This window comes from Osmerus mordax, chromosome 18 (assembly GCF_038355195.1).
Source record: "Osmerus mordax isolate fOsmMor3 chromosome 18, fOsmMor3.pri, whole genome shotgun sequence".
Lineage (NCBI taxonomy): Eukaryota > Metazoa > Chordata > Actinopteri > Osmeriformes > Osmeridae > Osmerus > Osmerus mordax.
The window spans coordinates 10,601,247-10,625,648 of record NC_090067.1 but is presented as its reverse complement, the minus strand read 5'-3'; the positions used below and the strand labels follow the sequence as shown (position 1 = coordinate 10,625,648).

At 44.3% G+C, this 24,402-nt stretch overlaps 2 protein-coding genes across 5 annotated transcripts; both read right to left on the bottom strand.

The window, feature by feature from the left end:
* Nucleotides 1-378: 378 nt before the first annotated feature.
* gsdmea (gasdermin Ea) lies at nt 379-10,676 on the bottom strand. The gene is made up of 21 exons (XM_067256301.1): nt 10,573-10,676; nt 8,930-9,169; nt 8,648-8,840; nt 8,309-8,477; nt 8,085-8,205; nt 7,824-7,982; nt 7,320-7,447; nt 6,946-7,117; nt 6,794-6,864; nt 6,441-6,667; nt 6,192-6,247; nt 5,574-5,720; nt 4,356-4,580; nt 3,949-4,144; nt 3,539-3,704; nt 3,288-3,366; nt 3,093-3,197; nt 2,784-2,914; nt 2,477-2,600; nt 2,134-2,204; nt 379-1,858 (listed from the first exon to the last, which is right to left on the bottom strand). The coding sequence occupies exons 2-21, from the start codon at nt 9,138-9,140 to the stop codon at nt 1,634-1,636; spliced, it is 2,976 nt and encodes a 991-aa protein (XP_067112402.1). The 5' UTR covers nt 9,141-9,169; nt 10,573-10,676; the 3' UTR covers nt 379-1,633.
* Nucleotides 10,677-11,262: 586 nt separating this feature from the next.
* osbpl3a (oxysterol binding protein-like 3a) lies at nt 11,263-23,651 on the bottom strand. 4 transcript variants are annotated; one of them, XM_067256466.1, is made up of 22 exons: nt 23,555-23,651; nt 19,052-19,247; nt 18,790-18,906; nt 18,124-18,177; nt 17,927-18,040; nt 17,693-17,845; nt 17,442-17,532; nt 17,073-17,176; nt 16,766-16,867; nt 16,428-16,596; nt 16,191-16,315; nt 15,954-16,085; nt 15,691-15,784; nt 15,262-15,509; nt 15,046-15,183; nt 14,703-14,766; nt 14,455-14,533; nt 14,218-14,362; nt 13,481-13,625; nt 13,031-13,157; nt 12,517-12,639; nt 11,267-12,115 (listed from the first exon to the last, which is right to left on the bottom strand). In XM_067256466.1, the coding sequence occupies exons 2-22, from the start codon at nt 19,217-19,219 to the stop codon at nt 12,019-12,021; spliced, it is 2,589 nt and encodes an 862-aa protein (XP_067112567.1). In that variant the 5' UTR covers nt 19,220-19,247; nt 23,555-23,651; the 3' UTR covers nt 11,267-12,018. The 4 variants fall into 4 exon arrangements, with proteins under 4 accessions (XP_067112566.1, XP_067112565.1, XP_067112564.1 ...); XM_067256465.1 differs by having other exon boundaries at nt 11,263-12,115; nt 15,954-16,315; nt 19,052-19,242; nt 23,555-23,574; XM_067256464.1 differs by lacking the exon at nt 23,555-23,651 and adding an exon at nt 20,493-20,654 and having other exon boundaries at nt 11,263-12,115; nt 15,954-16,315.
* Between the last annotated feature and the right edge of the window lie 751 nt (nt 23,652-24,402).

Sequence of the window (24,402 nt, the reverse complement as noted above, 5' to 3'; positions counted from 1 at the left end):
TCTCGTGCTGTCAGCAGCACGGTTCCCGCGGCAATGCCTGTCACTACCACTTTCTCCCTATACGCACCCATTTCAGACATGCTACAGGTCTGCAAGTTATCCATGTCTCGTTTCGGAGCTTGTGAGAAATTACGATAACCAAGTGACTGATGAACATCACTGTCTGCATGAAAGTTTTGGCGTATGAGGGGCCGTGGTAACAACAGTTTGAAATACGCCCTAAACGGCCCATCATTGGCGCTCTTATGGACCATAAAAGTAAATACCTATTTTCATCGATTCCTCAACCACAATTGCTCATTCGGACATATCTACTGTAGGCTATGTTTCATTAAGATAAACCGTTGCTGTTAAATGAAAAACAAACATGCACCAAAGTGTGTGATATGCTTAAGTATTTTATTGTAGTATGGATCAATTTTCATATTGCAATTAAGTGTTCAACTACTGCTGAAGAGCATTGATGTAATTATCAACTGTAAACGCTATCCGAACATAACAGGCACACCTGAGAAAGACAATTTAGAGCAGAAAAGGTAAACAGGTAAACTATATTTGTAGATGTAATGTAGGCTTATTTAGCAGATGCCAAGTGAAATAGCGACCTGATCTGCAGGTGAGTTACTCTAACCGCTAACCTATATCCTAAGGGTCAGATGGCTGAGCGGTTAGGGAGTCTGGCTATTAATCAGAAGGTTGCTGGTGAAATTCCCGGCCGTGTAATAATGTTGTGTCCTTGGGCAAGGCACTTCACCCTACTTGCCTTGGGGAGAATGTCCCTGTACTTACTGTAAGTCACACTGGATAAGAGCGTCTGCTAAATGTAAATGTACCCTTCTGTATATCAGATTTTAGAACCGACCCAGATGCTTGGTTTGGAGATCAGAGAAGTGAAAAACCGAACCACTTCCTGTGGCCTGTGCGATCTGTGCTGCAGCAGAGCTGTGTTTCTGACTCGAGTGATGAGCAGCACATGGGTCATGTCCCCCTTTCTGTTCACTCTGTACTCCTGAGGCGACTTTGGCTCTTTGGTGCGTGCAGCTCACTACTGCACACTTTCTACCAACCTGTGGTCAGCAGTGCCCTCTTCTATGTGGTGGTATGTTGGGGTGCTGCTAGCATCAAGGCAGGCGATGCCAACAGAGTAAACAAACTGGTTGTGGTGAAGCAAAGCAGAGGGTGAGACTGATCACACCACGGTGTAACAAAGAGCACAAGGATCCTTATCGGAAGTCCTTCCCGCCAAAGGCCATAAGAATATATGTAATGCCTGATTTTCTTAAAAAGACAGTACACATTTAACAAGTGCATAATATATGAAATAGGCTTATGTGATGGGTCTGTAAGAGCTCACTTTGTTAAGGAACAGAAAAAAAGGTAAACACAATGTGTAGTTATTGCAATTGATCTTCACTGCACAACCCTTCACCTGTAATAATAATCTCATATCCCTGGAATGTAATTCCTGTAATAACGTAATAAAATACAAAAATACAAAAAGGCACTGGCATGCATACTGCTTTGGAAATGTAGGGGGGGGGGGCTCGGTGGACATTTAGCAACACACTTATGGTCTGTGTTAAGACTATTCTGGCCTGTTCTATGCAGCCTTGACCTCCACACCTATCATACACTAACTCCCCAAAAATGTGAGCCCTTGAACTGCAATGCACAGGACCAATAGCAGCCCGCCTGGTTGGATTCCTGTCTCAAGAAACAGGTTTCCATCATCATGTAGATTTTCACTGGCTGAGCAGAGCAGTTGTGTGGCCCAGTTATATTCCCCGCCCTCTTGCAGTTTGGGGGGCAGTGTCTCAGAAGGGAGGGGGTTGCTGTGATTGGTCTTCAGATCCTCCACCTATGGGACAGATGGCAGAGGGAAAGTAGAAGACATGTACAAAACAAACACATGGTTGTTATGGGTTAATTGGGACCATTTTGATTATATAAAGGAAATCTAACTAGATGTACAATATTGTACTGTTCAAATAATAATTCTAATATGTATGCTAATTACACAATACATTTTGTCATTCAACATGTCAGATTGATGTACAAAAGAGTGGACATATATGACCTTGTCTACCAGCCAAATTCTACTGTACAGTTAATAGGAAGTTTAGATAGACTGACCAGTTTGTTGAGAGTTTGAAGTTCACTAGAACTGCAGTTGGCCAGCATATTTAAAGCCCAATTTGGCAAAGCTGGAAAGACACACACATGCGTGTGTATGGACACCAAAGACACATACACAATTAAAATAGCAGAAACACATTTTTTAAATGCATTTACATGTGGATGATACCAACCTTCACCAACAGATCCACTGTGCAGGGCCCACACACACACACACACACGCACACACACACACACACACACACACAGGACCATTGGCTGGGAGGAATACAAACTATGAAATGATAACAAAGGAGAATTGATTCAAGTTGAGATTGCCAGATGTGGTACAGTAACTAACCATCTAAGACGCTGACCAGTAACTCGGTGGCAACATAAGAACATTCTATGGGTTCCGTAGGAAGATGATCCAAAAGGGTGCAGACGGATTCATCTCGGATCCCACTCTGCCTCCAGTCCTCAACCTGAAGGCAGGGGTAGGCGGACCAGTAGTGTAGGTAGAGGTAGAGGGAAAGAGAGGGGCAGGAGAGGGGAGGAGAGAGGGAGAGAGATAAGGGAAGGGTTACAAAGGGAACATTGCATGCACAGAACAACTGGCATGCCATCAGTGAATGTTGATATTTTGCATGAACAACATTGTCTCTGACCGTGTCTTCTAGAAACCTTTGAAAGGTTGGCCTGTCTTTTAGAATTCCACGAAGCTCCCCGAACAGAGATGATTTGGTCTGCTTTGGAAGACTAGCTAAGGGCTGGAGAAGCTTCCCATATTCTTCTATGGCTGAAATATATATATAGAGAGAAGAGTTAATTACAATACACACGTATGAAAACTGGACAGGACACAACAAGGAGGTGCAGAGTAGTCATGCTAAGCTATGACAAGCACACATGCCAGAGAGAAAGAGACATTGAAGGAGATAGAAGTAACATCCACCATCCTGTAAAACTCAACATACCTTCCAGTACTTTGGCTAGGCAATTAATGGACTCATCGGATATTAATTCTGCAGATAAGGTTCCACAATCCGCCTCTAACTCATCATCATCCTTGACATTCAGCTCTGAACCAACAGAGAGAAAAAACAAGTAGTTGCACACTGTAGGGTGAACAGCAATCAATGAGAAAACAATTGGAAAGCCAATGCACGCACCCATGAGCTCTTTGACTGTGTAGGCAAGGACAGTCTTTTCAGGAAGCTTCATGGATGTACTGTCTTTCCTTAAATGACCCTGACACAACACACAAAATAAAAGTCATGATGTACAGTGCATGATAGCAGTACTGTAACAACACTCATTGCTCAACACAGGCTCTAAGATTCATTTTATTTACTAAACTCAAATTACTCAAATGAGTAATATACTGTAGATATGAAACAGTTGGAAACACTGTCATACTCACTCCAGCTATAAGCATCTTCATCCATTGGATATTTACTGTTCCAGTAATCGAGGCGTCCACCTCGTCAGAGCAGTTGATGGAGAATGAGCTGTTTGTCACTACCCTGTCCTTCACAATAACCAACTTCTCATTCTTCTTCAGCCCCGGGTCATGAATCATTGTTTTCCTAACAGGATTGGTGGATATAGCCCACAATTGACATGGGCAGGTAGAAACCGGAAGTGAGAGAAAGAGAGAACAAAAAAAGACAGACACACAGAGATAAAGCGAAAGAAAAAGAGAGATAAATATGTATCAAGTATCAAAAGATTCTCAAGAAAAGACGTGCACATTTTAAACAGCACTTCAGTCACATGTACCAGCTATGAAAAAAACAAGGTAAAGGTTCACATGAACCATGTTTTTCATACCTTTTAATGGAAGTCTTTAAATTCATGAAATTGATCAATTCCATTCGGTCTAGTTTACCGAATGTAGTTTGGAGTTTGATGCTCCCTCGCCCCTCCACTTTCCCACCACACTGCGATACGCCTCCACCCACATTACCTTTCTGGTTCTTCTCAAGTTCAAGGACATAGTCATGCATAAAGATGCTTGTTTTAATCTCTGATAGACAACAGACACAGATAGAGAGATGGACAAACAGAAGCCATTGGGTTAGGTTTATGTTAGAATACATCCATGTTCAACACAAACATACAGATGGTGTGCGTTAAGGTGTAATACAGTTACAATTACAAAGTTCAATCTAAAAAGGCTTAATCGTTTCGACAACCATGGGGTTGAATATTCCGCATTTTGTACTGTAAAAACCTACCTGCTTGATATGGTAGATCTCCTAGAAGGTCTTCCAGTATAAAGTCTGACACACAGTATTTAGGCTTCTGAAATCGAAATCTAGGCTTGATCTTGACAACCAGTCTAGTGGGATCCAACAGTTTGTTGGAGTCGTGGAATACAGTGTTGGGAATTAAATCCCCTTTCACTTGATGAACAAACCTCTTGGTTGCCTCAGCAAACGTGTCCATGTCTTCAATAAAATCTGAGTGGTGATAACAGACATAACAATGTTGATCCTTGTTTTCATATGTATCTTCTGGTGATTAGATTAAGCATCCCATGGACTCAAAATCACACCAAAAGTACATGTATACATTCACAAGTATACTTGTGAAAACACGATCAATACATTAATGTCATGATCAATACAAATAAGTACCAATCCTCACATGTAAAACACGTTCCACAAATGTAAATCACGTTCCACAAATGTAAATCACGTTCCACAAATGTGATTCACTAAACACCAACACATTTTGATTTTCCTTTTTATGCATTCACAATAATTATGGTGTGATGTTGAGACCATACATCTATCCATTCGTCGTCTAGCAAGGGTTAACTACAGCCACGCCCGTAGGCCTGCATGCCAACAGCTGAATCGCTACAGGGCTGCCAACTCTCAGGTAGTGGCCGTGAGACACACGCATTTGAATCAGTTCACCCCCTCTCACGCAACAAGCTTATTGTATTTCTCACGCTGAGAATGCGTCTCACTACCCTGTACTGGCCAGTGCGTTCCAATAGCCTATTAATATGCGCGAGTCCTGAGTTTAAGTAGGGTGACCAGACGTCCTCTTTTACCCGGACATGTCCTCTTTTCGAGACCTAAAAAATGCTTACTTTGCATGGTTTTGAAGGAAATTAAGTTTTTGTAAGGAAGTAACAAAATAAAGCCATCCGGCTATTGACTGCTCAATAGAATGCATAAAATAAATGATTCTACGTGTGCGCAAAGTAGCCTTGTACAGTAAGCCAGTAAGTGTACAGTACAGTTGTACAGTAAACCTTGTACAGTAAGGTACAAATTACGGGTCATGTTCTTCCATAGTAGCCTAGCTGCTGCTGTCTTGAGAAAAAAAATGTTAAGATTGGGACAAGAACGCTTGTTAACTAGGAAGTGTGCTATAGCCTATGCTTAAGAGAGCTTTCTAAAATATTTTAAAGGGTGTAGTAGGCTAATAATGTTACCGACCTTGGAAGGCTACTGAGATGAACGTCGTTGACATATGCGTTTCCGAGATTTCCTCTTTAATGATAGGACTTTTCCGAAGTGTTTTCGGAGCTTGTGTCAAAGTACTATAACCAGAGCCATAGAAAAATGAAAAATCTATGGCTCTGACTATAACCACGTGATTGATGACGTACGATGCTTTGAATATCACTGTCTGTACGTTTTGGCGCTCTTCTCGACAGTAGTAAATTACTTAAGTCATCGATTCCACAACCAGCCCAGGGCTGCCAACTTTTCCAAAAACCTTGGCGTGAGATTTGGTAGCTGAAAGCGTGAAAGGCTGATGTAAACGCAGTATCCTACGATGTACATGCATTAAAGAAACTGCTGAGAATGACCATTTAGAGCAGCAAAAGTAAAGAGCAGAGGCTATTCAGGCCTATTCATTTAGCAGACACCTTTATTGCAAATGACGTATACCTCATGGTGTACAGTAAAGTGCTCTAACCGAGCTACACCCTCCTGTATTAGAAATTCTGTATGTTCTTTTTAAATGAGTCTATTCTTCATTATGTGCGCTGTGCCATCATTGTCACATGTAATACTGTAATAACATAGCAGAACAAGTCCTATCTATACCAGCGTTCTTGTGAAGAGCTATCATGTGTTGTCCTGGGTCATTCTCATGACCAAATCTAGCACCCCAATTCTAATCATTATTAGGATCAGTGTAGTTAAACTGGGTTGATACCCTACACTAGTCCTTCATCAGAAAAAATTGCATGTAATTTCTTCCAAGGAATCGTTCATAAAAACACTTCATTCTATACATATGTGTGCAACATAGCCACAAACAAACAGATACTCTCTCTCCCTCTCTCTCTCTACATCCTCCCAGCACCCAGAGAAGTAAGTCCGTGCACAGAAACACACAGGACCAATGGAAGACTTCCTGGTTGACTTTGTATATCTGCCCACAGGCCGTCAATCTCTTTCCTCAGTATCACACATGACGAGCTGAGCTGTTCTGCCCAGTGTTCTTCTGTGTCATTGTGCCGGAGGAGGAGCGAGGACTCGTGTGGGAGGGCCTGACGGTTCATCTTCAGCCTGGTCACCTATTGGAGATAAAGGTTTCGTACACAAGACATCTTCATATAAAGACATTGGACAGAAAAGGAGTGAGGTGTGTGTGGGCTGGGGGGTGGATAGTGAGTGAGAATGATGATAACAGTAAGACTGACCAAGGTATTGAGCGCTTCCAAGTCGTCATGGCTACATTCTACCAGAAGACTTAGAGAATCATCAGGCAAAGCTGCAAGAACACACACAAAGTTTGTCTCACATAAAGATGCCTCGCTCCACACACGCACACACACGATTGTAGATGTCTCACCCTCCAAGGCGCTGACCAGCAGGTGGGCGGCGATCAGGAGAGGGGGCGGGCTCGAAATGGTATTCGGAGTTTGATAGGCTACACCTTGGCGGAGAAGGTCAACTAGGGTGCGGGCAGACTTGTTCCATCGAACTGGAACCTCATGTATCTCATCTCTACACCAGCCGTCCAGCTGAAAGACAAAGAGGGAAAGCGTTTGTGCATTTGTGTGTATGTGAGGGGGGGGGGGGGAGAGGAGAGAGAGCAGAGGATCCGAAGAGGATCTCTAATCTGAAGAACAGAAAGAGATCCTGCGGCCGCACATGGTACCCCTCTGGGGCTGTGTGCTTTACCTAGCGTATTATATACTTCTCTATTTACCCCTGGTCTCTTACCAACTGTTCTAGATCTGTGAGTGTAGTTCTGTCCATCATGACCTCCCAGAGCCTCTGGTACAGTGCAGACCGAGTGTTCTCTGGTAGCGCCAGGAACGGACGCAGATGGACGTCCAAACTCAGTAAGTCTGGAGAGGAGAGACAGAAGAAACACAGAGAGAGTGAGCGTAAAGGAATGGCCCTCCGCTCAAATAAGGCAACGTTCGCTGTGTACAATACAATTTATATCACAATGAGAAACTAAAAGACAAAAGAAAAAGAGGAAGAATGACTGGATGTTTCAAAATAGTTTTCAAGCACATATCTTCACACACACACACACACACACACACCTACACTTACACAAGCAGACGCATACACACACACACATACTCACAGACACATATACACAGGTACAAAAAAACTAAAATGACACCAAAGTGAGGCAGACCTAATCTACAAGGCTTCATTAGTGTGTAAAATAACCACTATGGCAAATCAGCAGCAGTGAATAAGAGCTATTGCCTTTCTGCAGCGAGCTAAGCGCAGCTCTCCCAACAGTCATATCCTCCATCCCCTGTCCTCCGTCCACCATGCAGAGAGTGTCAATAGAAGCCTGGGATGGAGAGGACCTCGCAGAGTCTGCCTCAAACCCTCCAAGAGTATCTGGCTGTAAACAAAGCTCTGAGAACACACAGACACACAGTGGCATTACACATCTGTAACACACACACAATCAGCCAGGTCTACCTCTACACACACACACACACACACACACACACTCACCATAGTTCCCACTCTTCTTGACCTCCAGCTCTATGAGGCTGTACGCGATGACAGTGTGAGGGGGAATCTCTAATGCAACGTCGCTGTCCACCTGAATATTGCCATTCTCCTTCACACACACCTGTGACACACACACACACACACGTATGTTGCATAATCAGCCAATAAAATAAGGAAGTCAACTTGACAAACGTTAAAACAGGCCACACACTAAAAACACAGACCTCCACAGGGTTTCCCAGCACTTCCAGGATGCCAGCGCAGGAGCTCTGCCCCTGGTGTGTCTCTGTGATACTGCAGGCCGTGGTGGTGAGGATCCTCTCCTTCAGCACCGCAAACACCTCTGCTCTCTTCTCCATCTGCTGCACCAGCACATGCTGCATGTCCAACATCCTGGGGGTAGGGGGGGGGGGGGGGGGGGGGGGGGGCGGGGCAAATGGCATTGAAAATATATAATTGGTTCTTCCTGACTATCCTGGATGGTGAAGGTTAGTGAGAGAGAGAGGGAGTGTGTTAGTAATGTTTGAGGGTGAAGTCTGTACAGTGATCAGTTGCTCATCCACCTTTCGTTGGAGTCCTGCAGCAGTTTCATAACGTCTACTTCCTGTTTCCTCAGTTTACCGAATGATGATTGGAGCTTAGTGGTGCCCCGGCCCTCCAGGTTCACACTGAGGTTTCCTGCCTTGGCATCCAGCTTGCTGCTTAGCGTGTCCCCAAACTTCCCCTCGTAGGTGAGAAACTCTGACTCCGACACAACTTAGAGACAATGCACACAGAAACTTGGTCAACTGACATTGGCTTGTAAGTGTGTGAGTGTATGTGTGTGTTTACACGTGTGTGTTCACCTGGACAGAGGGGTGTGTCTCCTAGTAGCAGGTGACCAAGGGTAAAGTCAGAGGGCTGGTATTTGGGTCTCTGCCAGAACCAGAATCGGTTGCGCTTGACAACCAGCGCCGTGGGAACCAGCTTGTCTGAGTCATTAATGCGAGAGACATGGATCAGGGTTCCGTCCGGATCGATCTGGCGTACAAAGTTTGCTGTTGCCTTGGCAAACATAACCCAATTAGGCGAAGTGGAGCCAATGCCTGTGGAAAAGGAGACGTCATTTATCCCTGTTCATCTGCTGGAATGTTAATATGTGTGTATACTGCTCAGTCTTTAAATTCCTTTGTGTTTAAATGTTTTTATGTGAACTTGAAATCCCTCCACGTACCTAGAATTTTGAAAGAAAAAAAATCACACTACTGATTAAATTAAATGGGGGGGGGGGGGGGGGGGGGCTTTCCATGAAACTTCCCCCAGTTTCCCCTCCAAGTCTTCCAGTATGCTAGCTTGCAGGTGCTCAGACTAACTCCAGGTACGTGTGGATGTGCCACCCAACACCACTGTGGCCTGGCCCAGAGCAGTGGTCGACTCACTGAGAATGGGAGAAGTGCCCTGCTGTGGCCAGTTAAGAGTAACCACAGCAACCATAACAGTCTGGACTGGTAACACACAAGCTCCTCTTCATTTAATCTCTCTCACTCCAAATTCGTGCAGCTCAGTTGTCATGCCATAAATATTTAAAGCTATCAAGCAGAGTAATGACTACACTTAATCAGATGAAGAGATGGAGAGGGGGAGCGTGGTATGCAACTGAGGATGTGGAATGCTGTAAGTAAATAGGCGAACAAGAGATTAAACATGTGGAATAAATACAGAGAGAAAGGTAAAGGGCCAAGGGAGAAAATAAGTTAAAACAATACACAATACACAAAAAGAATCAGTCAGGATGTAGAAAAGAAAGTTAGGGAAGGCACATAAAGATAGATAAAAAGTACCCAGTGTCATACAGTTTTAGAGTAAGGAGTGTAGGCCTACACACTCTACCCTCCCTTTCCAACTCACCCTCTAAAAGGACGTGTGCTTTCTCCCTATATCTCAGTTACAGCCTACCTACCAAAACCAAATTGGGAAATGTCAATTGATTAAGATGTCTTTAGATCTCCACTTTCTAAACCAAACAGCATTATATTGTCATCCACAAAGGAAAATGTTACCTCTGTAATTTTAAACAAACCATAAAAAGCGGGCTGTAATATTTGTGACAGGTAATGTAATATTCATGATTTCCCGGTAGCCGTTGCCCCCTTTCCGGTGATTGGTTGGCTACTCGAGACCCTGCGTGCTTAAGGCGTAGGTCATTAAGTAGTCTTTGCGCTGTGTATGACTCGACTAACTCATTATATAGCCCCCAAAGTACATAAACAGAATCATGAATCTCATGAACAAGCAACTATGTAATACTACAACGCTGGGCATAGTTTTCTTTGAGCTGACATGAAAATGTATTTCATTACAATATTAAAATGAGATAAATAACTGACCTGTGCCAAATAGGCTACACGTGCTATAAAAAGATACCATTTATATTCTGCCATAGAGATAAATAACAAAAATATTATACCCAAAACCAACTTAAATTTATCAGCCTTTTTTGTCACTGTACCTGTCAATAAATCTTGATCAAAAAGTCATTCGCATTAACAGACCGCGCACTTCGGTTTCCCCTGCATCCAAATGACGAATCCGTTCTTATTGTTCTGACACAATAATGTTTTTCAACAAACCCGTTTATTCGATTATGCTTGAAGACTGGTCTCCACTGCCACTGAAGATTACTAGGCTTAACTTTGACTCTGATGTCAACTTTTATAGAGTCCAGTGGATGTTTTCGCTTGGAAAATCCATTGAAGACACATCCACGAGGCATCAATCTGATTGGGTATTTTCCGTTTGTCCAGTAGATCAATTGGTGCAAATAGCTGTCAGTCACATTGTGGGCTGACACTTCGAAAGCGACTGGCTCTCGTCTCTGGTGCCACGCCCCCACACAATAGCGAGGTAATTACTATCATATGAGTGGGGTGTGTGCGTGTGTGTTTATGTTATACATAACAAGAACAGACTTGTCCCTCCATTGATTTCTACATTTAAATCGTATTTACATCATCCGCAGAATGACTAGTCACATATAAAAAACAAAAAAAAACACAACATTTAAGGTTTCACCAGTCACCACACCTTGTCCATCCCTTGCTCAACATACCATAGAACTGAACTACTAACTAACCAAAAGTGGTACATGCCTAATTATCTCATGTCTGCTCTTTCGTATACACAAACATGAATTCAAATATACCCAACAATCAGTTTGATGAACTACACACACGGAAATTAAACGGTTTTACTTTGCATTGCCTATCTTTATTTTAGACAGAGTATTATTGCTATATTCTTCAGCGACATTCATAATGACTGATCTCAACAAGGCAGCATACTTCTTAGACGTCTTAGAATCCCGTCACACTGTGGTGAGACTAGGATTAAGACATTCTGGATTGTGACAGCATAAAAGAGTGTCCACTCATAACCGTGTGTACGTCCACATGGATCACACAGGAACAGGCTTGACATGACATCATATCATAAAAGTGCCCCAAGGCACTTAGAAATAATAAAAAGTTGTAAAACGACATCTGGAAATAACAGTGTGCTAGCATATTTTGCTACTACTGATTTCTGAGTATAGTACTCTATATAACAAGGCACATGGGTGTCTGGACTGCATCAGAACATATGATATGACAACATTTAAATCAGCGAAGAAGAAAATGAAAGTAAACACTACATACAATGATAACACAAAGAATGTGTTAAAGAATGAAATAAAGACCCCCGAAAGCTAAGCAACAACATAATGAAAAAGTCCTCCTCTTAGCTGTAAGGAGATCCACTCAACCCTGAAACAGGAAGTAGGTCCATTTTTGGCCTAGGTTACCCTGACACAGGGCAGCCGTTGACCATTGGGTCAGATTGGATAGTAGCAGTCCACAGGCGCAGGCCGGGGTTTTGAGAAGCGGAATAAGGTGGGGCGGTGCTCATGGGTGTGAGGTCACCACAACACAGGGAAGTCCACCTTGGAGAAGCCTGGGTCCTTCCGCCTCTCCCAGTACGTGTTGGTGCTCACCCATGTGTCATCCTTGGATTTCCTGTCAAAATAACAAACACACAATACGTTTTAACACAGACAGATTCTCACATCATTCAGTAATACTTGTGCCAGTGGTTAACTAGTATAGCCTGCATGCCAGAAGTGTTTATTTGTAGAATCTGTGTGTGCTGTAATACACATCCTAAGGTACAACAAAAACCTATGAAACCAGCTACAGAACACAGCCATGCACTAGGCTGCATTGATGTAGCCAGATATTAACATGTGACACTAACTGTTTGTCATGCACATGACATTATGCTCGTATGTGAGCCCCTCTCTAAACACACACAATGGCTCTCTCTCTCCCTCTCTCCCTCTCTCCCTTTCTCCCTTTCTCCCTCTCTCCCTCTCTCCCTCCCTCCAGCACAAACACACAGACACGGAGCCGTGACCTACTTGAAGAAGCGTGGCTGATGCGTCATGTTGTTGTCCTGTAGCACCTTTCTCCTTTCTCTCTGGAGCTGCTCGATCCTCTGCTTCTGCTCCTCGGCTCCATCCACGTTCCCCTCCTCCAGACACCTGAGAGAGAGAGAGAGAGAGAGAGAGAGAGAGAGAGAGAGACACACGTATAAATGAGTGCCTCGTAACACATGAGGGTGCAGAGTGAGAGATGGACAGGTGAGAAGCAGAGACAGGGAGAGAGACAGACATACAGAGAGAGAGAGACAGACATACAGAGAGAGAGAGAGACAGACAAGGACAGAGAGACAGACAGGGAGAGAGACAGAGAGAGAGACAGACAAGGACAGAGAGACAGACAGACAAGGACAGAGAGAGACAGACAGGGAGAGAGAGACAGACAGACAGAGAGACAGACAGACAAGGACAGAGAGAGACAGACAGGGAGAAAGAGACAGACAAGGACAGAGAGAAACAGACAGGGAGAGAGAGACAGAGGATGTGTGTGTACCTCTGGTCGAGGCGGAAGCGTGTGTCAGTGGGGGGCAGCAGAGCTTTTACAGCAGGTTCCAGCTCATTCAGCTCCACTGCAAACTGGGTGAAGCCATAGTACTGCTCCTGGTTCACTGGCATAGGGTCTACACACATGCACTTCACAGTTAACAATAATTTACATGTAGTCATTTAGCAGACGCTCTTATCCAGAGCGACTTACAGTAAGTACAGGGACATTCCCCCGAGGCAAGTAGGGTGAAGTGCCTTGCCCAAGGACACAACGTCAGTTGGCATGACCGGGAATCGAACTGGCAACCTTCGGATTACTAGCCCGATTCCCTCACCGCTCAGCCAACTGACTTCCTAATAATGACAACTTAATCTCATATTACCACAACTTATCACTGTCACATCACTGGCCTTGGTGCCTTGGTATGAATGACAATTCCAGGGTGCAATCACTCACTTGCTCTCCAAATGCAGGTTGCAGAAGGAGGGGCCCCTTGGTACACGCCCTCATGCCACTTTCCAAATAAGGTATGAAGGACACGCCCCTCTTTGTCCGTGACCACGCCTTCTATCTCGTTCACTATGGAGTTCCAAGATCTTGCCTTTGAATCGAAAAAAACAACAAATTACTCCAAAATGAAAACATTTATTAAGATCAACATTGAGTTTCCTGAGAGCCACATGACCAACATAGACGGCATCTAACGCCTGGAACCTGCAAGGTTTATATGCAATTGTTGATATTGAGAAGTTGAGAGGTTTTCCTTGACCTTGTGTAACATGAACACAGGAGACGTCCATCCGTTAATATTTATAGATTACACTTAAGCACTGTCATGTAACTATCAGTCATGATAGGTATCTTTATTATCAAATACATGTCTTTGATCTATTCATAAACAGTCATGCTTACATGTGATTATGTCATGTAGTGATCAAGAGATTTTCAATGTTTTATAGTGTCTCAACTGTGCTGGTTTCACATATGTGTTGTTACTTAAAGTTTATTTATTCCAAACACCAATATCTTTTAATTAATTTCCCAGTTTCTGCTATCTTTTCTAGATTAGTTTTTACCAGAACCAATTCCCTTGGTTCCCAGCAGATGGTGCTGGTTGGCTGACTAGTACATCAAGCCCTGACGGAAAGAACCGCAACATACACAACATGAAGTGCCCTCTCATTCTGACTTACCTTGACAAAGGTGATTTTGCACTGGCAAACGTCATTGTCTATGTTTTTGATTGACATCTCTCCGTAGTGTTCGATCCAGCGCTGGCCGCTCAGGATGTTGTGGATACAGGAAGTCACTTTGTTCCACTCATAGTGGTCCTTGAACCTGAGGAGAACCAAAAACACACTATTCTTTTACCTCACACACACACACACACACACACACACACGCACACACACACACAAAAAAACACTTACGCAGGTAAGGTGACATGGGTGGTTCCTATGGGAACGATTTCCATGGACTTCCCCCAGAATTTATTTTTCCATCGGACATCTGAGAGACAAAAGGCAAAACAGCAAGGTTGAGGCAGGTGTATTACACAAGCAGGCATGAACACACACCCTCGGAAGAACTGATTGAATCTGACTGCACTGTGAGTAATGCTAGAGTCCAGGCCTGGTTAGCAGCTGCTTATCATAAACATGACATTGCTCAGTCTCACCTTGCCAGAAGGTGAAGTTCTTAGAATCACAGTGACATGCAGAAACAGGTGGGTGATGGCTCACCTGAGAGAAGGAGAGGAAGAACGAGAAAGACAGTGATTTCGACAGGATTAACCATGACAGAACGATATCCTAGGTTGTTAACTATTATGTAGTCCAGACCCTCTCCTATGACAAGCTTGTGAATGTTCAGGAGGCTCCTATGACAAGCTTGTGAATGTTCAGGAGGCTCCTATGACAAGCTTGCGAATGTTCAGGAGGCTCCTATGACAAGCTTGTGAATGTTCAGGAGGCTCCTATGACATGCTTGTGAATGTTCCGGAGATGTTTCTAGTCCTCTACCTGTTCTGCTATGAACCTGAAGCCCTTATCTGGTCTGTCACACTCGTACGTCTCCCCCAGGACAGGGTTAAAAGGTTTACTCCCCGCTCTGAAGAAGCTCGACGCGTAGGCAGACACTGCAAATGTTGCCACATAAACCTGCATAGAAGACAGAAAGCGAATGAGACTCTCTCTGTGTACGTGTCTGAGTGTGTGTGTGTGTGTGTTGCTACTCACCATGCGCTGGTAGGGGTCCTTGGTGTGGTTGGCCGTGTCCAGCAGCTCACTGTACTCCAGCTCCTCGCACAGCCTCTGCAGGGTGTTGAGGGGCTCGTTCAGCTGAACGGGCATGGCCACCTTGGACAGGTCCTTGCCGATGTTGTTCCTGAGGATGTTCCACAGGCTCACCCCTCCCGTGCTGGGGCTGGGGGCTGGCAGGGCAGAGCGCCGGCGAGGCTGGAGGGGCAGACCGGTACCCCCAGAAACTGGGAAGGAGGGAGGGTTTTGAAGCAGGTAGAGGAGATGGAAGGTGGGTTACATTCATGTTTTGGGTAGTCCGGAAAAAAAGGAAGAAAATACTTGCTGTTGTTTTTGTTTAATCCCAGATCGATACATTTACTAGATGTGTGTGTGTGTGTCAGATGGTACACTGTAGCTACACGGTACCCGAGTCGTGTCTTTCACTGCCTCCTTCATTACTGAAGGTATCCATGGAAACACTGTCGCTGACATCACTGATATACGAGTCGTCATCCGATACCTATAGACAACACACAGGCGGCAGACCGCTGCTTGAGTGCACGCACAATGTATTTAAAGGACACAAAAACCCACATCCTTCCTTTTCAGCATTTTGAGAAACGTATTTTGTGCGATGGGTGTGCTCATGAGCTGATTGGTTGGGGTACAGGAAGAGGGAGGCGTCTGACCTCGTTCTCAGAAGAGCTGGAAGAGAGAAGGTGCTCCTGGGCATCAAAAAACTCAGACAAAGATTCAGGGATGGATCCTCTACTGTCATTGGACTCCTGGTGGACAAGAGGGCGGGAACCATCTGGGGAGTCCTTATTGGAGGAATAAACATCTATGAGTGTGATTGTCGTGCTCTTGTCCCACAATACAGAATAAAATATTAAACACGTCACACACAGAGCCATACGCATCCTTACTGAGGCGTAGGAGTTTTTCAGGCCCATAACCTGTACAGGGGGAGGAGCCTGCATGTCCACAGTGTGTTTCAGTTTGTCTCTCTCTGCTGACAGAGAGGAGTAGGCCGACTTCAGGGTGGAGTGAACTAAAGACAGAGAAAATGAGTCAGAGAAAAGAAGAGGGATTAAATGAGCACTTTTCCTCACTAAAAGTGAGAGAAATCAATATGACCCTTGGCATGAGGGGGGGGGGGTTACTGTTATTGGCGAGCCTGCAGAAGTCCTCCTGGAGGCGGGATGCATCTGTAGGCGAGTCTGGGGACTCGAGGCAGGCCTCCTGGCTGTGGGGCTCACAGGAGGAGAGGTTGGGGTTGGAGGCATGGAAACGAGGGGAACCTGATGCTGATGAGGAGATGCAGCTGGGGACCTGGGGAACGGAGGGAGGGGCCTAATGAACATCCTAACGGATTCCTGAGATATCCTGTAGACCTCATCACATGACATCAATACGGCAACTGCAGACATCGATACAGTAGCTGTAGATATCAGCCCAGTGGCGGTTTACATCAAGACCTGACATTGCTTGGCAACATTACCTGCAGCATGGATTTGCTGTCTTTGCCGTCTTTTCCATAGTTTTTGGAACGCCACCTCCTTGGGCCCCTCTTTTCCTTCTTCGGAATGTCATAAGTGGAGGCCTGGGAAGGGAGACATGTTTATATTGACCAAACAAGTTGTGGTGAGTGAGCTGACCCCAGCAGTGTATATGTATACATATTTATATATATATATACACACACACACACACACACACAGTACCAGTCAAAAGTAATTTCCCATAATGGGAAAATGTGTCCAAACTTTTGACTGGTACTGTATATACGTGTGTGTGTTTTTATGTACCTGTAGTGCGCTTATAGCTGGAGCAGAGTAAGTTCGATGGAGAACCTCCATGCTCTTCAGCAGTAGGTTTAGCTCCAACAGATAAGACTCGCACTCCTCGAGATCTGGAGAGAGTGTGGGACACAAAGAAAGAGTCAATGAGAGAGAGAAAGAAAAGAGAGAAAGAAGAGAGAAAGAAAAGACAGAGAGAAAGAAGAGAGAAAGAAAAGAGAGAAAGAAGAGAGAAAGAAAAGAGAGAAAGGAAAAAGAGGGTTTTGCAGAGAAATACACAGATAAAATTAACTCGCCCCCCCCCCCCAAAAAGAAAGAAAGGAATGACACAATCAGACGGATGGAAAGATAAATGGATTGAGTCGTTGTCATGGCTACCTCTGCAGCATTTGTCCATGTCTTCTGAGGAGTGGAGCCACACGCTGACCTTAGCCTGGTGGAGGGAAGCCTGTTTGGTGAGAGTAAACTTCTAACGGAGAAACAGAGAGAAAAAAGAAAGGGTGAGAGAATGAAAAAGAGAGATAAACAACCACGTAACCATGACTCTCATAAAAACAACAGAAGCCAACCGACACAGGAAAAATCTAAAAAAGACGGAATCTGATTGGATGACTGAGAGCGTTCTTTACCTTCCTCATGGATGCAGCGTCGTGGGGTGAGGAGCCGGGGTGGGAGGGGATGAGGTGTCTCTCGTGCGGGTACATGGCGATCTCGTTCTGACGGAACACGCGATGATGTCGGAGCTTGGACACCCAATCATTAAACAGCTCCTGCGACTTCACCTGTCACATGACAAGAGTGAACCGAGTAAATGCTTCTGTTCTGTGTGTTTCCATGTAAGTGAGTGCGTCACCATGTGTTACCTTGAGGTGATAGATATTGTCCTCAGTGTCCAGATCTATGCACTTGGCTTTCTTCTTGATTGACATAACAGACAGACCCACATCGATACAGCCATGCAGCTTTCCCTTCTTGAGCTGAAAGGTAGTTGTCAAAGTTTAGTCTGTGTGTGTGTGTGTGTGTGTGTGTGTGTATGTGTAAAATAAGACAATATACGTACATCTGTCCCTCGCTTCGAGTACGTCAGGATACCTTTCTCCAGAACAAAGTACCTCTGAATAGAGCAGAGAAAACAGGGCTTAATCTAAACAGCCCGCCTCATTCCAACCCTTCACCTATCCAAGAACAGGTGTCAACAGTATGACTTCACATTTCCATGAGGAACGTGTCTTTCAGTGATAAGACGATGCCATTCAAAACATTCCATTCACATGCTACCCTTAAGTGCTTTATCAGGAGTGTATATAATCACTGTGTAAGCAACAGACATAAACCCTCTTACATTTACATTTAGTCATTTAGCAGACGCTCTTATCCAGAGCGACTTACAGTAAGTACAGGGACATTCCCCCGAGGCAAGTAGGGTGAAGTGCCTTGCCCAAGGACACAACGTCAGTTGGCATGACCGGGAATCGAACTGGCAACCTTCGGATTACTAGCCCGATTCCCTCACCGCTCAGCCACCTGACTCTCTTCTTTCCGTATCTTCCACAAAACACTGTCAGCTGCCTCCAAGACCTTGAGTGGTGGGCCGGTATCGACTAACTAACCACTGTGTGGTTCTAGCATACCATCAGCTTATTCATGTGTTTCAAGTGGTGAAATAAGCTACCAAGTTAAGCGTGAGGGTTTGGGGAGGTGAGAAGGAGGGAGGTGATAGGCCTACCTTGTGCCATCCCTTCATAGGCCACTTCCTCCTCTTCAGCAGGAGACCTTCCTGTTTGTCGGGTTCCTGCATGCTGGCTGGCACCCCCCTCAACCCTTCCACAATCTCCCAGCTGTCCTGTACACAGAGACAGAGAGAGGAAATAAATGTGCTGCTTACAAGTGCAAGGGCTACACACACACACACACACACTGATGAATACTTGCACACACACACACACACACACAAACACACAAACATGCACATACGAACACGCACAAACCTGGTTGCCGTCATGTTTGGGGGAGCCGCTGCTATCACTGTGGGTCGGTGATAATGATGTCATCTTTCTGTGACTCTGAGGTTTAACTTTGTCCAATCTTGTTTCCTTGGAATCTAAAGCAACAGAGGTCATGGTGGGATGTCCTGGAGCATCACCTGACTCTGGCATCAAGCAGGCATCGCCATAACGACCTGGACTTGAGAGAGTAAGGGAAAGAGAGAAATGTGTCACAGAATAAAGACAAAGAACAGTGTAAACTATAGGGAATCCATAATCTCCACTGCACACCGTAAAATGTAAATGAGCCCCATCAATGTCAAGGTCTATACTGCTGACCATGGCTATAACCATCCAACAGTGAGTCAATAACACAGCATTACATAATCAGCTACAATCTTTCAAACTGCGATAGAGGACTACCGGTCAGCATGAAATAACATCCCAGAACTGTGCAGGGACAGTTTCAGTTGGCGATAGCTAGTGCAGCTGTGAGGCAAGCTTTAGCTAACAACATGAAGACAGACATGACTGCCCACAAACATCTATTACTGTGTCTCTTACACCCCAAAACATTAGGAAACATGCCGTCCTTAATTGAAATGGATTCAGCTCAATAGAATGATCCAAGGGGAACTTATGAAACACTATTGCAATACACAATTAACACAGAAGACAGTTTCTTCCTGATGTGATGTAACACATAGGTCTACACATTCCTTAGGAGACATGTCTTTACCTGTGTATGTGTGTGTGTGTGTGAGTGTGTGTGTGTGTGTGTGTGTGTGTGTGAGAGAGAGATGAACCACTCCCAGTGGTTCACAGTCTACATTTATGTGGAAACAGTGAGGAGTGGATACATCGGTCTAATCATGCAGTTGGTCTGTTTCAGTATGTGGGTGTGTTCATAGTCTGGTTACCCTTAAGCCTCACTCAGAGTCAGAACCATGCTCAGGACATGACTCATCAACAGGAAGGAATGTGCCCTGTGTTTAGAAAGTAAAGCAAGACTTAAACACTATTTTCGCCATTGTACAGACAACTTTTTTGCTGCACTAGTAGGCAACAATAACAGCGTGTTAACCAACATTGCTTCTGCCTCCATAACCGACTAATCCAACACACAACCCAAACTGCTCTCCAGATACCATCTCCTAAGTAAACTCTGCTGGAGAGGAAGGGGGATAACAACCGCTCTGTCCACTTAGAGAACATATACTCCGTAAACCTTGGCCTTCCACAAGATCATTTGTATTTCACACACCACTCACTTGGAGTGTTTGCAGCTAAAGTTAGAAGCCTTAACCGAAAAGCATTTACAATGTTGACGGAAGTCAGCATAAACACACCCTGAGCATTTACTCGTGTCGACTTTAGCATGCTAACTGCTAAAATACCATCAGATAACATGTAGAAAAGCCTAGTGAAAGGGTGACCAACTTACCTCAGCGGTTTGTTGAATTTGGTACATCACTTAGGTGGGTCTGTGTTCTAAGTTCTGGGTTTGCCTTCAGGTTTATGTAATATAGTTAATCATTAATACCACTACACCTTGGATCTGACCAGGTGAGCTGTCACAGGATCAGGGCCGCTGTCTACATAAAGACTAAACAAGGGGTATAAATGTTAAGAGGTCTTTTTGTGGAACATTACGGTCAGAACACCTGTTCCAACCCGTAAATGTTGATTGAACAGTTTGTGAAATTGTGGCCTTCCTACTTCATGGCATTCAAGTCTCCTTTCCAAAGGTCAAAGATGCATTGCTCATTAGCATTTCTATTAGATGCATAGGCAAGGCAAGCTGCATGAATACAGAATACAGTTTCCAGCAATGCATTGTCTGTTAATAAACCAATGCATTGTGGGAAACTGGAACAGGAAACTGGAACAGCCTGAAGGAAATCACCAAGTGATGAATACTGAAACTGAAATGACTAGGTGACTTCTGAACAGAGTACAGAGGTAAAGTCCCTACTTTTATCCTTCTTAATATTACGACAGAAAGTCTTTATTTATTCAGCTTCTTTATCTAGTACCTACACATTCAACTGATGTACTGCTCAACTGTCCGGGTAGCAACACAGAACACCGGAACCAATATTACATGTTATCATGCAAAACATTACGCCTACCGAAGGTAAGACACAAAGCAGAGCAGTGGCTCCCAGTGTTCTTCAGTGAGAACACCAGCTGGCTCGAGCCAGAGTGAAATGAAATCTGAGCCTGGCGATCAGTGTGCTTCACCTGACTCTCCTGGTCTAAAAGATCAGTGCAGAAGTCAGAACCACAGGATCAGTGACACCTGGTGAGCTACACAGGCTCCTTCCCTGGACCTGACCAGCACAGCAGAGCTTGGCTATAGTCATCGACACAGCTGGTCGAAAGTGATCCATCTGTGGGCTGAGTAGGCCTTGCCTTGTCAATATCGTTCCCTCAAAACTTTGCAACACTATATTCGAGAGTATACTATACATAGCGTAAAATATATGTGTAAATGTATAGCTCATGTGTTCTTTTTTTATCAACTTCATTACATATTGTTTCACTATTAAATTGGAATTATATCGATTTGATCAAGCTGCAACCAACTGCCCAATTCGTTTTGTAATTTGATTGGGAGTTTGGCCGAATCAACCAGTGATACCCTCCACCTGGAGTGGTGTGCTTGTGCATGACTCCACAGTCATGCAACAGTTTCACTCCAGGGTTTCTAGAGTGAGGATGAAAGCCTTGGAGAACAGACAGTCTGGTGTATGAAACCATCCATCTGTGGCTGAAGGATAACTATAACAACCATGCAACACACACACCCTCCGTGACTGCCTGACAGGCAAATGGTTTTTACAGATGGTCCATCTGTGGCTCTGGCTGTCACCAACCTAACAGAATCCTGCAGCACGGCAAAGGAACGCAAAGCTGCATCGTAGAATTAGAATTAGAGCTTCTAATGCTAAGAGCTGGCATAAGATGGTCTAACCGACAGATCCAGGATCATCCAGAGGATCATCCCCAAAACTGGACGGAGAGTCTGTGTGGGTGACTTCCTGGTAATACGGTCTGCAACCCTCCTTTGACCCCTGACCCTGTCTCTGTATGGCTGCAATGGCCTTAAGTACTGACCTATTTACATGCAGTAGCCTACAGCTTTTGTAATGTTTGAAAGTGATATGTAAGGTAATTGTGCATGAATATTCACGTGAAAGGTATCCAACACACCATTTGAAGCTAACAGGTGTTCCTCCCTAAACTGAAGGACCAAGCTGATATCAGGACCAATGGATTTGTGGACATTAGATTCAGAAGGTCTACTGTATATAAGGAAGCAAGATTGTCTTTTTCAGGCAAACTGAAACAAGAGAAATGCATGCCCGTTCCACAACGAGTTACCATGGAGACAACCGATGGCAAGGGCGGGAATATATTCGGTTTGTTTGGGCTTCAAGGAAAATCTGAGGGCATAAAACATGGGTCTATTTATAGACCACGAGCAGTCACCAACTGAAACGTGTTTTCCTCTCTCGGTGCCGACCTGCTCGGTTGGAATGTGGGGCACACCCCACATAAACCGACAACACCGTTTTAAGAAATCTAGCGCGGGTATTTTCAGAAACACCACTTTAGCCTATTACTGGTGGAAACAGTAACTACCGGGCTTCCTAAGTCTTTAAGTGGGTATTCACCAAACAAGGCGTGAGTAAGACACTCCAAGTGAGTCACTGCCATGTTGGACGTTTGAGCACTTGAAATGTCCCAATGAGAATTTCCCATAAGCAGGTGACCGCAAGTTCAGATGTAGGCTACAAGGTGCAACGTCCCCAAAGGCAATTTGAAGGCAATACATGCGCATGTCTAGGTTTGAATGTAGCCTACTTGAATGTCAAGGAAACGGTTTACCATGCATAGCCAGACTGACAACATAGCGGCTAAATTCAGAAGTTGAATGTCTGTTCGATAGTTTAGGCTACTTGGAATTTCGAAGCATCACAATATCATACACAGCTTAGACCTGTAAACAGTTATAACTGTAAAAATAGTGATTACAACAACTTCCGTATCTTCAGCGTGGAACATGACATGCAAAGTATTCAAATGTTTAGGTAGACTAGCCTACTGTAGGCTACAGTAGGTGAAAGTCGTAGTACCAAAGGTGACGAGACCATTTCCACTCATTCCCAGACAGCAAACCTCATTCTAACAGCTCCAACCAGACAAAATGAACAGCTTTTCCATGTAGTCTAAGACGAGAGACTCGGAACAGATATCCATTACACAGTGAAGAATTGACCATTGGAGTCGTCTGACAGCTGACCCCTTCCTTCCTGGCACGGAGTTAGTCCATTAATAATTCTATCGAAAGAGATATTTTGGCAGTGAAATGACAAAGACCAAAACCAAGAGAAATGCGACGAGAACACTACTCTGTAACTGACTAACGAATAAACAGTCCAATGCCAATACGGAGACATGTAACATATGAGCAACACATCTATGAAAAACAAAGCTTACTTTTTTTAGATGTAAACTATAGTTTATGATGTCCAGAACAGGAAAGAGTTGAGTGAAAATCTAGTGCTCCTCCGTAGGTATGGTGAATACAAGCATTGTAAAATGGGAGTGACATACCGGTAGGTTGAAATAACTGATGTCTATCATAGCCAATAATTCTCGAGTATAAAGTGACACGTCACTCAGCTAAGGTAAGGGGGCGTGTGCTTTTGAAATGGACCATCTACTGACGTGCCTACAGTAGCCTACATAAAATTCCAGGTGAAAAGGTACCGAAAATTCGAGTAGAGGCAGGTACTAAGAAGACAAACAAAGTCTTCGAATTTCGTTGTTGATATAGCCTAACATAGGACCTGATACCATATGTTCTGTGTTAATGATAATAAACAAAACAACGCTGTTAATAATGTTTTATATCAATTTAAAATCGAATTTATATCAACAAATCTTTTGTTGTTGCAATTGCACAATTTTATTCGCTTCTGTGTGTGTGTGCGTGCGTGTGCTCGAGCATGTGTGTGCTTGTTTGGGATTTTAGAGCTTTACTCCTGGTCTCATCCGTTCGCAGAATCCCGGTCCAACTGTACATGTCTGAAGGGCCCAGCCTTGTTCACGATTTGTTTATTCAATGAAGCAAATTTCCTTCTTTGCATGGAGAAGGAGTCTTCCTGCCTTAGCTCTGTTGGCATGCCAACAGATACAGGCAAAACAAAAAGAACCAAAGTTTCTCTTTGAAGCGAGCTTGTCTTGGGTGTGGCTATTGCCTCGACGTCAGTAAGTGCAGATGTATTTAGGATTCTCAAGGAATGTACACTGTCTGTAAGACTATGAAGTGGTATATCAATAAT